Raw genomic sequence first — 14597 nt, forward strand, 5'->3', positions numbered from 1 at the left:
TGAAACATATTTCTTCCATACAAACAATGTTGGACTCCATGGCAGTTTTCCAACACCTACATGGAGGGCTCCAGCCAACCAGTTCATCCTCTGTCTCCATTTGCCTTAAAGCATTGGCAGCAGAGGTCTGAAAGCATGCAATGCACCTCCCTATTGGTTAAAAAAACAAGCAATTGTCTGTTGTTTTAATCGCCAGTGGAAGGAATGAAACAGGGCACCTCATATCTTGGAAACTGCAGGTGAAATGGAGGTCGGGAGGTGGGTGGGGTCAGTGGTTAATTAAAGTGTACCGAGTCCAGATTGATGTGCCAAGGGTTTCTTATTGCCTTTGCAATGCAGAATGATTCCAACTAAATCCATTTTCCCACTCTCATGCTAATCCCTTGCAAAAGAAAGTGGGCCTCTGCATTCAAAGGTCACAAGTTCATTTATGTAAATATTTCAAGTTTAAAAAGTAAAGGGGAAATATGTTTAAATGGTACCACTTTCTTTCAACAACCATCTTTGGGACTTTAGTCAATAACTCATAATTTACTGAAATTTATTTGATTTTTGTAATTCAGTTTCGACATTTAGAAACTTGACTAAACATGAACGAGTCATGAATATCAATTTTGGAAATTCCACTTTTAGTCAGTTTATAACAAAAGGTTTCTCCAGTAATGCAGGATGGTTCTCTCTCCATTGCTAAATAAGTTCATAACTCCCTCTGCTGACCATACATTTGCAGTGCACTCAGTAGTATGAACATGATCATGTTTATATGTCATAGTGCCTGCTCCTTTATAATTACGTTCAAGGCAGTGAGCCAAAAGTAATTTTATTTGTGCATCCACAGTCTGTTTGAAATTACCCAAAACATAATTTTATTTGCACTCTGTTTGAAATGTATAGTAGTGTTAATAAAGGGTTGTGCAACTTGTGTAATTATGTAGATTTTTCAAAGCTGGATGCAAAAACCAAATAGCATTTGGTTCCTCAGAAGGCTTTCCTGAAGAAAGTGTAGGAAAGCTCTAAACTAAGTTTCAATTTGGAATTTGGATAAAGGAGCATGCAGTGACTGCAAAAAAGAAGAAAAAAAAAGACAACAGGGACACTGCCTTTTTTTAACATGTTGAGGATTACCAACAAAATGCATTACCTACATACAGATAAATAACTGAAATGGGCTAGTTAACATTAGGTCTAGCTAAATAGCTCTCCACAAAGTTGAACTGGCCATAACTTGTATTCAGTTTTCTATGAGTTATAAACATACTGTGCTATTTATATCATAACAAAATCATACCAACATTAAGAATACGAACAGCTCCTCCAAGTTTTGGAACATGGAAGACACACTGGCTCTTGCATTTTCTCACGTGCAGAAAATGTGTACATCTCAATGTGATTTACCGACTGTTGTTATGACAACAGTATCACAATCCGGAAATGAGCCTGAAGTGCCAAAGATGGCGGCGCAGGAACCAATGTCGATAGCGATGCGGCTAAGAAATCAGTTACAGTCCGTATATAGACTTGACCCATTGAGAAATGAGGTAAGCGCAGGATTCTAACACATTTCACATTTTGCATCATGCTAAGTAAAGTCGTCTAGAATTAGAAAATGGATCTTAAATACACAAATGAGATGGCAGTACTGTCAGTGCGTAGCCTACATTCGTCTCCTATCTGGACAGACGTACTTCGTAATGAGTGCGCAGGCGTGAGGGAGAGTTTCGTTTGTCTTGCTAGTGTGGTTTCGCTTTATAAGCATAAGTTTATGGTATCGTACTTATCTTTGTACTTTATGACGAATCATTGTCTATTTAAAGTGTTGAGACCTGTCACTTAGGCACTTTTAGTTCTGCAGAACTGTAGCGAACTGCCTACGAGCTTGCTCCCTAAGGTTGTTGAACAAAAAGACCATATCCCATTGAGCAGCCTTGAAAGCATCTGGGATACTTGGCACTGGACTTAATACCCTCCTTTTTTCTATTATATTGTATTCTATGTGCTGAAATGACCACAACATTTTAGTTTAGGTGGCTCATCTCTTGTTCAAACATCGACAGCGTTTCGTGACTTGAAATGAAATTATGCATGAGCGCCGAGTTCTCGTTATAGTCTCGTTCATGAGTAGCTAGATAAGATATAAATAGAACATGAATCACGTTAGCTAAATAACCCAATTCGGTGGAATACAATGCGCTTTCTATACTGACGAACTTGTGCCTGGTCGGTCGGGCATCGCTGGTGAAATGTTACCATACCACAGAATATCACCAGAAACTCCGAAAAACTAACGGTTTCTGTCGAAGATCGCGTTGTTCATAGAAAGCGGACGTCCACAACAGATGCATAGCCAGCAGCGCTTTAAACCTGCCTCATCATCATAATCGAGTTTGCTAGCTACCTAGTTAGGTAAGAAATGTAACTAAATTTTAGATTTATGTCATATTGAAATTTGAATAGATTGGTTTTCGATTTAAAGTCAATCGTCAGGTAGGGAATGAAACTCACAAAATCATCACTGTATCATTGTCAGTACGCTAAATGGCCGTTTATGCACCTGCCAAATACGTCGGCTGTTTAGCGTCGAGTTTTAAACAGTTGTCTGTATAGCCTGTGTATGTATATGGTGTTTTGATTGCTGTGCGTCTTTTTGAAAAACAGGTAAATTAGATTAAAGTGCGACACACGATTGTGCATGCGGACTATTAAGTAATTTTAACGTTAGTTTAAATATGTCTTTGGGATATTCAGTCCGTAGCGATGTCTCAGAGACCAGGGAAATGATTCAGACTCACTCAGGAACAACGAATGAGAAAGGTTATTTTTTTTTAATCGTCCAGGACATAATTAGTAATCGAAGAATGTACGAATTCGAGCGCTCTTGGATTGGGAGCCAAATCTGTCTGGGAGCGAACACGATGCTCAAATCCGCTTTATAGCCTGCACAGCAGTATCATTTAAGCTATCGACAGCTATGAATATCACCCCATTTGTTTATAGCCTACTTCTGTTGAAACCATGTATTTCCTATATCTTGAATTAGGTGTTTAAAAAAAAAAAGATTAAAAAAAAACCTATGCCTTTCATGCGCAGGAAGAAGCTAAATTGAAAATCAAAGACCTGAACGAACATATTGTCTGCTATCTGTGCGCGGGGTACTTCATCGATGCTACAACTATAACTGAGTGTCTGCATACATGTAAGTACAATTCTAACATAATTTAACTTAACTATCACAATTATGACATATGACACATCCTAAACCCCACTGTTTCCATTTGCAGTTTGTAAAAGCTGTATTGTGAAGTACCTCCAGACCAGCAAATACTGTCCAATGTGCAACATCAAGATCCACGAAACACAACCTCTGCTCAATCTGAAGCTGGACAGAGTAATGCAAGACATTGTCTACAAACTGGTCCCAGGACTGCAGGAAAGTAAGTGAAGAGCCCCCCCCCCCCCCCCCCCCCCCCACACACACACACACACTCACTTAGAGCAGAATTAAAAGAAATAGTCTTTTTACCTTTTATTTGTGAAGTGCTGGGGTTGGATTTTTTCCCCCAAACATTTGAGCAAATGTAAATATGTTTTAACTATATGATCATTATCAACTGATGAAAGTAGAAGAGTATGTTGTTTTGATTCAGTACAGCTCACTATAATCAGTGTATTGTTTTACATCGATTACTTTTGTTCTTCCTTGTGGAATAGGCGAAGACAGGCGGATCAAGGAGTTCTACCAGTCTCGTGGCCTAGAAAGAATAATCCAGCCGCCGAACGAAGGTGCTTTCAAATGTGCATTTGAAATAAGCTTAACTTACCCATGTTGGTCCTGTGATTTGAGCATCTGTGCTGAGCCTCAGAGCCTGTTGATTGAATAGGTCGAATTTCCCATGCCAAAGACTTGCTGTGTAGCACTCCGCACTAAAAGACCATTCATAACCTCTTAGATCTTAGTCTACTGCTACTGTTCAGCATTGCAACCTCAAGAAAAAATAGGTGTTATGGTGAGATGAGACCAGAACTTAGCATCTTGGCTGTGCTCACCTACGGTGGGCTTGGAATTAAAAGACAGATGCGATGGTGAAAAAAAGCTCTTACAAGCTCTCTCTCATCAGTTCTTACCTGTGTTATTTCATAACACCTTTTAGCCAGTTTAGTCATGCTTATCAAGGGCACCTATAATCTTGGTGTCCACTGTATTCCCATTTCATTCACTTGTGTAGTGGCTCATCCTGACCGGTTTTGCGGTTAATATCAATGCAGTTCACGCCACCCAATGGTAATCCCCATTCCGATTGTATTATTAGACATGGCTTCCTTCAAAGCCCATTGAGGGCCAGCGGAATGTGCCGGAATGAGCTTTGTCATTAATGCGGCGTGCCCGTGTGAACTCTTCCCAGACGCAGTGCCAGATGTCGCGGGTCTGCCGTACACCAGCTTCGACCACTCGAAAGCCCACTTCTACCGCTACGACGAGCAGGTTTCGCTCTGTTTGGAGAGGCAAAGGTAAAGCTTTTGTGTTAGAGAGAACATACCAGAATGCCAGAATGAAAAGAATCTTTTGGGGGATGATACAGACTGATTGTGCATGTCTAAAAGGAAGCAAAAGTAAATTTAATAAATTAAAATAACCGTATAAAATTACTTCACTGTGGATTATTAAGGTTATTTTCAAAAATTCATCAACCAAAGTAAATCAGAGCAGTTTGAGACCAATGATCGATTTAGAGGGCAAATAATCCGACCCATCAGCTGTCACTGGTTACATATTAATAAACGTGGTTCAACCTTGATAGAGATAATCAAACCTTCTCAGTCCGAATAAGTGACAGAAATATGACATGGCAGTCTTCAGTGTGCACAGCATTTCATAGATGATTTAATGGGCAGTCAAGGACAGCTTTTTGGAGCGTAATACAATGTGTTTCTCTGTACAAGTAAGATTCCATTATTGCCTCTGTGAAACACCTTGTGGCATTCAGCTTACTGAATGCATCCCAGGTGCACATTAGAGGCATCCGTTAGTGCTTTATCGCAAATTCATCATTCATTTTACCCAATTTGTAAATGTGAACCACCGACGCTCATGTTTTCCTTCCTTTATTCTGCAGTGCATCCTCATCGCTGTCATCTGGGAAAGATAAAAACAAGTCAGTTCAGCAGGTAAGCCATGCATCCCTGCATGTTCCACTAGGGGCTCTTTCAAGGAAATTCTATCAATCTGTTTCACAACACTCCACCACTTTACTGCTACCTTTAGGCAAAGCTTGGTCCTGTATTGTATTTTACTGTAACAGGAATGACACAACTTGGAGAAAAACATAAAGTTTTTCTGCACGTTTTGTTTCAGATTCATCTGGCAAGCAGTGTGGTGGTATATGTGTTCTGTTTGGCTAATGGACCTCAGTTAGTTGATAGCCGTTCCCCCCAGCATAAATCAGTACACTTCACACAAGTGACAAGCGTATGTGTGGAAGCAGAAGCATGAAATACAGAGATTGCCTATCAGCCATTCGAGCTGCTCGGTTAAGCCGGTTTTGTCATGCTGCATATTTTTTGTCTGACATTGCTTTAGTCTGTCTCACGGGTTCCAAGTTTTTAGAGAGCAGGAATGCATCAACTTCTGCGTGGAAAAGTGAGCAGCACTTACGAATTCAGGAAGAGTTTTATGGCACCTGTAACCTGAATATATGTGTTTTCTTTTCTTTTTTTTGCATTCTGCCAAATCTCTTGAACTGCAACAAAGACAAGGCCACAGTTTTCATCATAGACTAATACACACACTTAAGTTAGTTTAAATTACATGTTTTGTTTAGTTTGTTACAGAGGCAGGAGAGTTCACAGTGGAATTAAATCTCATCATGAGATATTTTCTCACCCACATAAATCATTAAAAAATATTTATGTCACCACAGTATAAACCATAGTGTGTGTGCGTATTTATGTCACCACAGTATAAACCATAGTGTGTGTGCGCATGTGTGTGTGCGTGTCTGTGTGTTTGAGACTTCATAAAGTTCATACGTACCAGAGATTTGTGGAAGACTAACTAGTTTTCTTAAATTGTGTAACATTTTTTTTTTTTAGTTTTTAGTACTGTTTTCTACATTTTGATTGTCACTTAAGCTTTATATAACTTAGGTTGAAATATCTTTATCTACCAGCAGAGGTCACTGTTTACCAGGAGTAGTATAACTGAAGGACTTTTCACTGCTGTAGAATTGTGCTGTCTGTAAGGCAACTGTATGCAAATGAGTAACTCAAGTGTAGTAAGACTGTAGAGACTAAATACCATCATACTATCAGTTCTCTTCTTCTGCAGTCTTAGAATTCTTCCAAGGCATGAAGGCAAACTAATACCATCTAGATATAATCACAAGATCAGACGTGCAAATAAGTTATTTTTGGGATAACCACATGCCAGCAAATACCGTTGCGTAATAATGGAAGATAAAGTGGGGCTAATGGTTATTGTGGCTATCTGCGGTACCTCCCTCCTGGTGTACAGATAGACTTTGTGAAATCTCTGTCCCCTTCTCTGTGGCAGAAATACGTGCGATGCTCGGCACGGGCCGAGGTGCGACACCTGAGGAGGGTGTTATGCCACCGGCTCAGCCTGGAGAGGCACCAGGTGAGTCTGAGCCAGGTGAGTCTCAGCCTGTCTATACCTGCAGTTAAAGGGGCGACATAGCTCAGGAGGTAAGACCGATTGTCTGGCAGTCGGAGGGTTGCCGGTTCAAACCCCGCCCTGGGCGTGTCGAAGTGTCCTTGAGCAAGACACCTAATCCCGAACTGCTCTGGCGAATGAGAGGCATCAATTGTAAAGCGCTTTGGATAAAAGTGCTATATAAATGCAGTCCATTCACCATTTACCATTTAAAGGAAGAAAGGGAGTTGTAAAATGTGTCAGAATCCTTATTTTTCTGAGGTACTGATAAGGTTGAGTATTAAAAATGTGAACACCGCTCAAGTGTGGGACTCGTATAGGGCAAACAACCAGCATAAAATATAATTTAATCATTTAAATGCGCGTGTGTGTGTGTGCGTGTGTATGCACACATGTGCGTGTGTTTCACACTTAAAAACTGGAGTCTTATGGAAAAAATGTTGAACTTTATTTTCTCACAAGTTATGAATAAAAAGTTTCTGCTTTTTTGGGATTTTTTTTTTGGTATTTGTACCCAAATCCAGAAATACTTTAATGAAAAATTTGAAAACACTAGAAACAGGATTACAATCCACAATCTGCAATTTTAAGATGGGGGTAGTATATAAACAGCCACTTAATGCAATGTGAAACAGACAAACCATTAGATGCTGCAATTGCAAGAGGTCAGCAAACTTCTGTCACTGCATTCGCTAGTGCAGTCAATAACCAGCCTGAACTTCTGGATAGGAAGAAACCACTTGCCGCAAAGTGATTGCTTTGGATATGATTGCATTAAAGGTGAGGGTTTTTCTTAAGTCACACAATTAAGGTGCATTGTGCTGAAATGGCTCTTATGTTTTCAGGATGTACACACTGTTGGCAGAAGTTATGGGTAGATTTGCTTTCTGATTTCCTGCTGTTTTTCAGACTTTTATCTTACAATTTCATTTCCATACCCTGTACCGTTAATATACTAGTTTAAGGAAGCCTAATTACTTAGAGCTTCCTTATTCTAGTAGCTTTATTAAACATCCACCTGCCATAGAATTCCATGTTGAACTGAGTTTATTAACTTTAATGCATGTTGGCATATTTCAAGGGGTTAAGTTTGGCAATGCTATTATCCTTTATCTGCTGCAGATCCAGATGTTGTTCAACAATGAGTCCTTACCAGATCACATGACCATGAAACAGCTGTGGCTCTCTCATTGGTTTGGCAAGGTACTGCAGTGGGAAGCTGTGTACAGGAAGCAGATTCACACTGTTACAGCTTATTGTTTCTTGGGCTTCTTTGTCTTGAGACAGGGGTGGGACAATTCTGGTCCTGGAGGGCTGGTGTGTTATGCAGGTTTCTGTTTCCATTAGGTATCCGGGGGCTAAATGAGCTAAGTGGCTATATACACCAGCACTGGTTCACTTCTAAATTGGATCAGAGTAAAACAGTTCATATAGGAACACAAGAACAGTCTTCCACTGTTATTCATCGGCTTATCAAGAAATGTAGCTAAAATGTTGGATGGCGTAAATGTTAGGACTTATTAAGTCAATAAGGTCAGAAGTTGGCATGAAAACCCTAAACGGATACGGCCCTCGTTGCCCACCTCTGTTTTAAGAGATGCATTCGTTGCATTTACCTTACTTTCCCATGCAAACCCAAGGGAATTACTTTGGTTACTGTAAAAGCAAAGCAATATTGTTCGGAGTTTAGATTGAAACCAATAAAGTTTTAAACTGGAGGTATATCAGTTTGAATGAATGACCGTATCAAAACAATTTGTTCAATCCAACGAAAAAGATTACATTTTGATTTTTCCATTGTGGGAAATGTATGTTGAATTCCATTAATGTTGATTCATTCTGATGTATTTTTATTTGAATGTCTACAGGCACAGCCTTTGGTTCTACACTACACAATCAAGGACAAGCGAGTGAGATGAACATGTACCCTTCTGGAAGAGTTTGCTGAATATTTCAGATTCTTTGGGATAAAAGTCTTACGCAGTGTACATTTTTGTATTTTATATGGTCTATTTTTAATATTTCTGTACAGATGAATATGTATTTTGTTTCTTCTTTGACCTATATTTTTAAATACATTTTGTGATTTGTGAAACAAAGTTGATGCATTGTGTTGTTTGTTCAAATACACAGATACTGTGAGAATCAGCAAATTTTAGTGGATTCCATTTATTGGGTCCAGAATTATTGACACCGTGGATAATATGACCAAAAACGAATGTATAAAATAAGTAATGGCGGTAATGAGCTCTACTGTATGCTCAGACAGTTGTAAACGTTATCACTTTATGCTAATACAATTGTCCAGAGAAAACGTTATGTTTTTAACAAGCAATTATTTTATTTCACGAAAACATAGGTGTCAAACTCATTGTCGCTTTAGCTTTCAGTGAACTGTGCACCCTCGAATCACAAGGATAAAACTACAGAGCTGTCTTATGTAGTGTTTTCTGAGATTAGTGATCATGTTGGCGGGGCTTCTGATAATTTCTTAATACTCGATCTTTCAAGATTCTTCAGTCCGTGCTAGTGGACCTCCCTCAAATTCAAATCACACATTTTCGATCGTTCTAGCCTGGAGACGAGATGGCTCCACTGTAAATCTGTTAATTCCAGACTGAGTGTGGCCATCTCGTTACTGGCCACTAGGGGTCAGGTTATCAACTGCGCAGCTGGACACCATTTACTGTCGCAACTGATGCATTTCCTGCGTATATCTGAAGACTTCACGCAAGCTTAAGCATGTGCTTGTTTTGTATATGACGTCTGTCTTACACTTTTTTATAAAACGTTAGTGCTGATCCTGATGTCACAATTGTGGTAGGCTATTATTAGAAGGCCAAAACTAATGGGGGACCTTAAATGGTCAAATGGTAAATTGGTGAAAATAATAGTGAGATTAAATTGTTTTAATTTTAAGTTGCAAGGCTGCATTTTTTAAATTATGTTTGCTATTTTTTTTTATTATGGGTTTGGCATAAATACCTAAATGTCTGTCGGCCTGAACAGGAATTAAATGTTTTAACTAAATACACCACTACTTCAGAATGATTACATTTAAAATGATTACTATAAAACGTATTTATGATTATATATACGCTGATGATAATATTTGGTGAGATTCCAACGGCGCTCAGGTAACCAAATACATATAAATCAATGTGCATCATAATCGCAAATAAGAAATGTGGAGTACTACAACCTCGTTCACTTCGCCTTTACAAGGTGGATGTTTATGTTGGGTAACTCCTAGCTAATAAAGACATTTCAAAGCCAAGGCGAGATTGAATCGAATAGTAGTGTGATCTGGGAGATCAACCAGGTTGACATCAGACTGTCAGAAATGTATTTAATTCGTTTGTCAGCTTTTAAGTTCTCTATTTAAAAATTAGTAGTTACAGGAATTCGTCGGTTTTACGGCCAGTGCTCAGCACTAGTAGCTATGTTTCTAAATAAAAAAGTGCATTCAGAGCAATAAAAGGTACTAGTCCAACTGGATACCGAGTGGTAAGCCTTAATTGTTCATATTTATTTATTTAATTATTTAAGTATGTATGTATTTGCTTTCCACTTCTGGCTGGATTGTTCTGAACGACACCACCTACGGCTTACTTGTGGCACTTTTCATATGTTCGGACTATCGGAGAGGTTTGGCCAATAAATACTTTTTTTTTTCACATACACAAAAATATAGATCTGACTTCGCCCTGGTATCATCTGCAATGTCAAGGCCATGTTTTACATTCAGTGAATATTCAAATACTCGGTGTGTGTTTGTATGTTCATGAACACATGTGCGATTCTTTTTCGTATTTGCACACACTATAAGTATGCTCCATGTGTGCATGGTCTGAAAGACAAAGAAGCTAAAAAAAAATGCAAACAGGCTATTGTCAGAGTGGAAAATAATAATTAACTGGAAAGCAAAAAATAATGTACAACGATGTTTTTTTTTAATTGCGGAAAATTGGAAGTTTTGGTTCATTATGCAGCCTCATCATGAACAATCGAAGTGACTAATTATTTGCAATTACACTGGGTTCCGTCGTGCAGTTGTATAGTAGTGTCTTCGCCCTTTTCAGTGCAGCTTTACTCGACATCAGTGTCACAAATAGACGGGGGAATGTATTAGCAGACTGCAGCCTTAGACGGGGAAAAGAAAGGCAGCAGCTCTCTTATTTTTCCTCCCCTCCCATTGAGATTTATTCATTATAGGACCCCCTTGCTAATCAATTGTTATTCATGGGCATTTTCTTGCACTTAACAGCACAGATGTGTATCTGTGCGGCTCGGTGAAACTGTTTAAATACGGGGATGCGGGTTAAACTAATCAATCATGCTGACTGGCTTAGAGAGAAAATGCGTAAACCATATGGCACCAAGGCGTTGCGACTTTACTCCTGCCAGCCCCAGGTCCGAATCCCCTTGCGACAGTCGCTCTTTGAGAGCGTGTGAATAGAGAAGGCGTGTTCAATTGTCCCTAATTGAAGAAGGGGACTCTTGAGGTGAAAAGTGAAAGTCGCTGAAGGGACCAGTTTGTTTTGACGGCCTGTTTTACCTAGTGTTGAGGGCAAACTACGGATGGGTTATATCAGGCGACAAAAAAACATTGGTAAGATATAAATACACAACGTGGTAGCTTGTGAGGGAGTTTCCCGGTGTGTTATAGAAATAGGTTTATAGGCATAACCAAATTATTGACATTTATAGCATCCTTGGCATTCAAACATGCCAAATATATGCGCAAAAATCTGACACTTCCAAGCTGTATTCCAAATTTAGGCCTATTTTGGCCTATTTTACACACATTCCGATTAAGCAAAACGTTAGGATTTAACTTTATAATAGGACGTATTTCCTTTTATTAAAACGATTTAGACAAACCCATTAACCCTTAAACATCTGTTTGCAACTGTATATTTATTTGGACAAACTCCATACGGGCAAAGCAATCGCTAGCGGTAAAAACAGACAAGTCTGAACTTAAAACGGACACTTAAAATTCCAAATTACGCAGACACTTCGTCATTTGGATAATTTATTTAAAAAGTGCCCTTGTCCTCCAACCATGTGATTCTGCGAACGACAGTGTAGAATACCCATTTGGCAACTGGTAGATTTTTGTTTCGGTAGCAGCTACAAAAGCAACTAGTGCATTATTTAGCGGTGTATCAAAAATACTAATTGCTCTATTCTCCTCAGGAAGATATTGAAATAAACTTAAGTAATAAGTATACACTTTGCAATCTTGATCATGTGATGAACCACAAAGGCGCAATGTTCGGTTGGGCAACTGTTTCCACCTGTATTCCATAGACAACTGTTAGAAGCATCTTTAATTAAATGCATGCCTCGAGCTCTTTCCGGCTTTAATAGGAAACAAGGTTGCTTTATTTGCAATCCATTAAATAAATACAAATTCAAAGAATCCTTGCTTTATATTAAGTTACCAAAAGAAGCCATGTCCGTGCAGTTTTTGAAACAGACAACAAGTCATAGTTTAAAACGTGTTTGTCCTTTTTTTTTTCAAACGTCCACTTCAATTTCTTCGTCTTCTTCAGAAAACTCGTCCGTTGTTTGGTCTCTGGACGAAGACGGGGACTGAGAGAAGACACCTCCTTGTGAAGACGGAGAAATACTGGGAGACATGGCCTCGGAGTTTCCTTTCGTGTCCTCAAGGTCTTCCATGGTAACCAGATTCTGGAGAGCCTGTGGGGGAATTTTCTTGAGCGATTCGACGTCCGCTTTCATCTCTTCCAAGTCTCTTTTGAGCTTGGCCCGTCTGTTCTGGAACCACGTTATGACCTGGGCATTTGTGAGACCCAACTGCTGCGCTATCTGGTCTCTGTCTGCTGGGGACAAGTACTTTTGGTATAAAAAGCGCTTCTCAAGTTCGTAGATTTGATGGTTAGTGAATGCTGTGCGGGACTTTCTTCTCTTTTTCGAGGCATGTCTCTGGCCAAACCCATTCACATACTCACGACCTTAAGTGAAAGGAAACGAGACATTTCCATATTTCAAAAACTAAAACAACAAGCACCAGTTGCACTAGGTAGGTTACATATACAGTATGCACAAATTCAGACTGTGTATACACACACACACACACACACACACACACATTCGAAGCAATTTGGGAAATGTCACAGCACCAACACAACGTACTATTATTATTATTATTATTATTATTATTATTATTATTATTATTACATGTACTCGTCATACTCACACTTGTTTTGCTAATAGTACTTCGAGCTGCTGAAGCTAAATTTAGGGTCATGACAATTAATTATGTGAGTGTTTTGCTTTTTTGAAATACTGTTACTGATTTTGTAATACTGAGTCTCGTTCTTGTCAGTCTATACTGTACACTACCTTAGCAACAACAGCCACAACTGCAACCACAAGTTTGATAAATTTGTCAAGGGTCATGGTGAAAATATACTACTACTACTTCTACTACTTCTACTACCACCAATAATAATAATGATAATAATAATAATAATAATATACTGTATCCCAAATTGCGGAACAGGGCAGAAAAAACAAGGTCCATAATAATCATGACAGTATTTTCACAATTTGCGCATGCAACGATGATAAATTAGGCCTAAACTTTATTTAGCTGCAGCCTTTGGAATTGCTTAACACATATTGGAGGCTAAGTAAAGGTTCAGTAATATTTATATCGAACGTATGATTGTTTTAGAGTGTACATTGATGTTTGTTAATAATGATAATGATGATGATAATAATAATAATAATAATAATAATAACAATAATAATAATAACAATAATAATAATAATAATATTTTTTACACGTGGGTACAAAAGCATTGGCTTTCTTTACTGTTTTGTCGCGGATCTAACCTAACTTTACCATTCCTCTCGGGGCTTACATGTATGCAGAACTATGAAATATGCGTGGGAGAATAAGAGTGCAAGTTTAATCAAGGACAAATAACAGATGAATACCTTCTGCCGCTTGGATTACGCTGACCTCCAGGCCTTTAAAAGTTTTGCTGGCTAGTTCCTCCAAAGCGCAGAGCGGTGAGGACGGAGAGGTAATACAATTTCTTGCAGTGCTGGAGACGGTCACTTTCTCCAGAACCCGCGGGGGACAAAGGGCAGCTGCGGATTTCTTTATCGAAGGCTTGTTTAAAATATCCTCAATACTGAAAGGGGTGAGCGGTTTGTTGGAATTGGCCGGCGGAGGAAGTTGATCCAAAGCCTCTCTTCTCCTTTCCTCGTTAGGTTGCAACACTGAGCATATCTTCATGTTTCGGGTGGAGGTCATTGCAGTTCCACAAAAAATAAATTCTACTATTGGTAGATTCCTTTTTCCATTAAAATCACTTTTCGGGAAGTCTTGTGGCTGTTATGCGTTGTGTTGTCCTTCTCGTTGCTCCTTGCACCGAAGCTTAAAACTTCTCTTTACACATACGCTTCTCCAAAGTAGTCATGCTTCACAACGTGGGCGGCGGCTTCAGACTGTACAAATGTATTCTTTCACGAAAGGAAACGAGGCTGTTCTGAGCTGCATCTCTGTCTTTAGGAGGTAACGACACTGTGCAGGAGCGGATTTTCTCCAAGGGAAAACTGGTCTCAGGGAACAATAATAGCACGCAACTGCTAACGAGTTATTGTTGATTGGGTAGCGATCAATTAGAGAAACACTACACCACTTACTGACCCACTGCCGAGTCTTAAAGGGCCAGACCACATTGATTACATGGACGTAGGAATAGGAGGAGTTTCCCCGCGTTGGCAGACTGAAGATATGGAGATAGCTTAAAATGTTTATGCCTCCGACACTCCACTCCGCTCCCCACTTTTGGGAACCATGTGCTTTACATGGGCTATAAACTATTTGCCCAAAAATGGAGTGTAAGCGACTCACATAAACGGCAACCGTAACTCCATTATGTCC

The 14597-nt window shown here is 39.3% G+C and overlaps 2 protein-coding genes across 4 annotated transcripts; one reads left to right on the forward strand and one right to left on the reverse strand.

Moving 5' to 3' along the window:
• The first annotated feature begins 1413 nt into the window (after positions 1 to 1413).
• On the forward strand, positions 1414 to 8739 carry LOC118226762 (polycomb group RING finger protein 1-like). 3 transcript variants are annotated; one of them, XM_035416623.1, is made up of 9 exons: positions 1414 to 1538; positions 3088 to 3193; positions 3279 to 3431; positions 3709 to 3780; positions 4401 to 4506; positions 5112 to 5163; positions 6548 to 6631; positions 7790 to 7870; positions 8536 to 8739. In XM_035416623.1, the coding sequence occupies exons 1-9, from the start codon at positions 1452 to 1454 to the stop codon at positions 8584 to 8586; spliced, it is 792 nt and encodes a 263-aa protein (XP_035272514.1). In that variant the 5' UTR covers positions 1414 to 1451; the 3' UTR covers positions 8587 to 8739. The 3 variants fall into 3 exon arrangements, with proteins under 3 accessions (XP_035272514.1, XP_035272513.1, XP_035272516.1); XM_035416622.1 differs by having other exon boundaries at positions 6548 to 6646; positions 8536 to 8738; XM_035416625.1 differs by lacking the exons at positions 6548 to 6631; positions 7790 to 7870; positions 8536 to 8739 and adding an exon at positions 5351 to 6541.
• A 2843-nt stretch (positions 8740 to 11582) lies between these two features.
• Positions 11583 to 14348, reverse strand: LOC118228120 (transcription factor LBX1-like). Its single transcript, XM_035419421.1, has 2 exons — positions 13643 to 14348; positions 11583 to 12651 (listed from the first exon to the last, which is right to left on the reverse strand). Exons 1-2 carry the CDS (start codon positions 13962 to 13964, stop codon positions 12194 to 12196), a joined length of 780 nt encoding a protein of 259 aa, XP_035275312.1. The 5' UTR covers positions 13965 to 14348; the 3' UTR covers positions 11583 to 12193.
• Positions 14349 to 14597: the final 249 nt, after the last annotated feature.

The sequence above is a fragment of the Anguilla anguilla genome, chromosome 5 (assembly GCF_013347855.1).
Source record: "Anguilla anguilla isolate fAngAng1 chromosome 5, fAngAng1.pri, whole genome shotgun sequence".
Classification (NCBI taxonomy): Eukaryota; Metazoa; Chordata; class Actinopteri; order Anguilliformes; family Anguillidae; genus Anguilla; species Anguilla anguilla.

Coding starts and splice junctions, on each gene's coding strand:
- LOC118228120 (XM_035419421.1), bottom strand. CDS start 13,964: ATGACCTCCACCCGAAACATGAAGATATGCTCAGTGTTGCAACCTAAC. Junction 12,652..13,642: donor CGTAATCCAAGCGGCAGAAG/GTATTCATCTGT, acceptor CTTTCACTTAAG/GTCGTGAGTATGTGAATGGG.
- LOC118226762 (XM_035416622.1), top strand. CDS start 1,452: ATGGCGGCGCAGGAACCAATGTCGATAGCGATGCGGCTAAGAAATCAG. Junction 3,781..4,400: donor AATCCAGCCGCCGAACGAAG/GTGCTTTCAAAT, acceptor AACTCTTCCCAG/ACGCAGTGCCAGATGTCGCG. Junction 5,164..6,547: donor AAAACAAGTCAGTTCAGCAG/GTAAGCCATGCA, acceptor TCTCTGTGGCAG/AAATACGTGCGATGCTCGGC.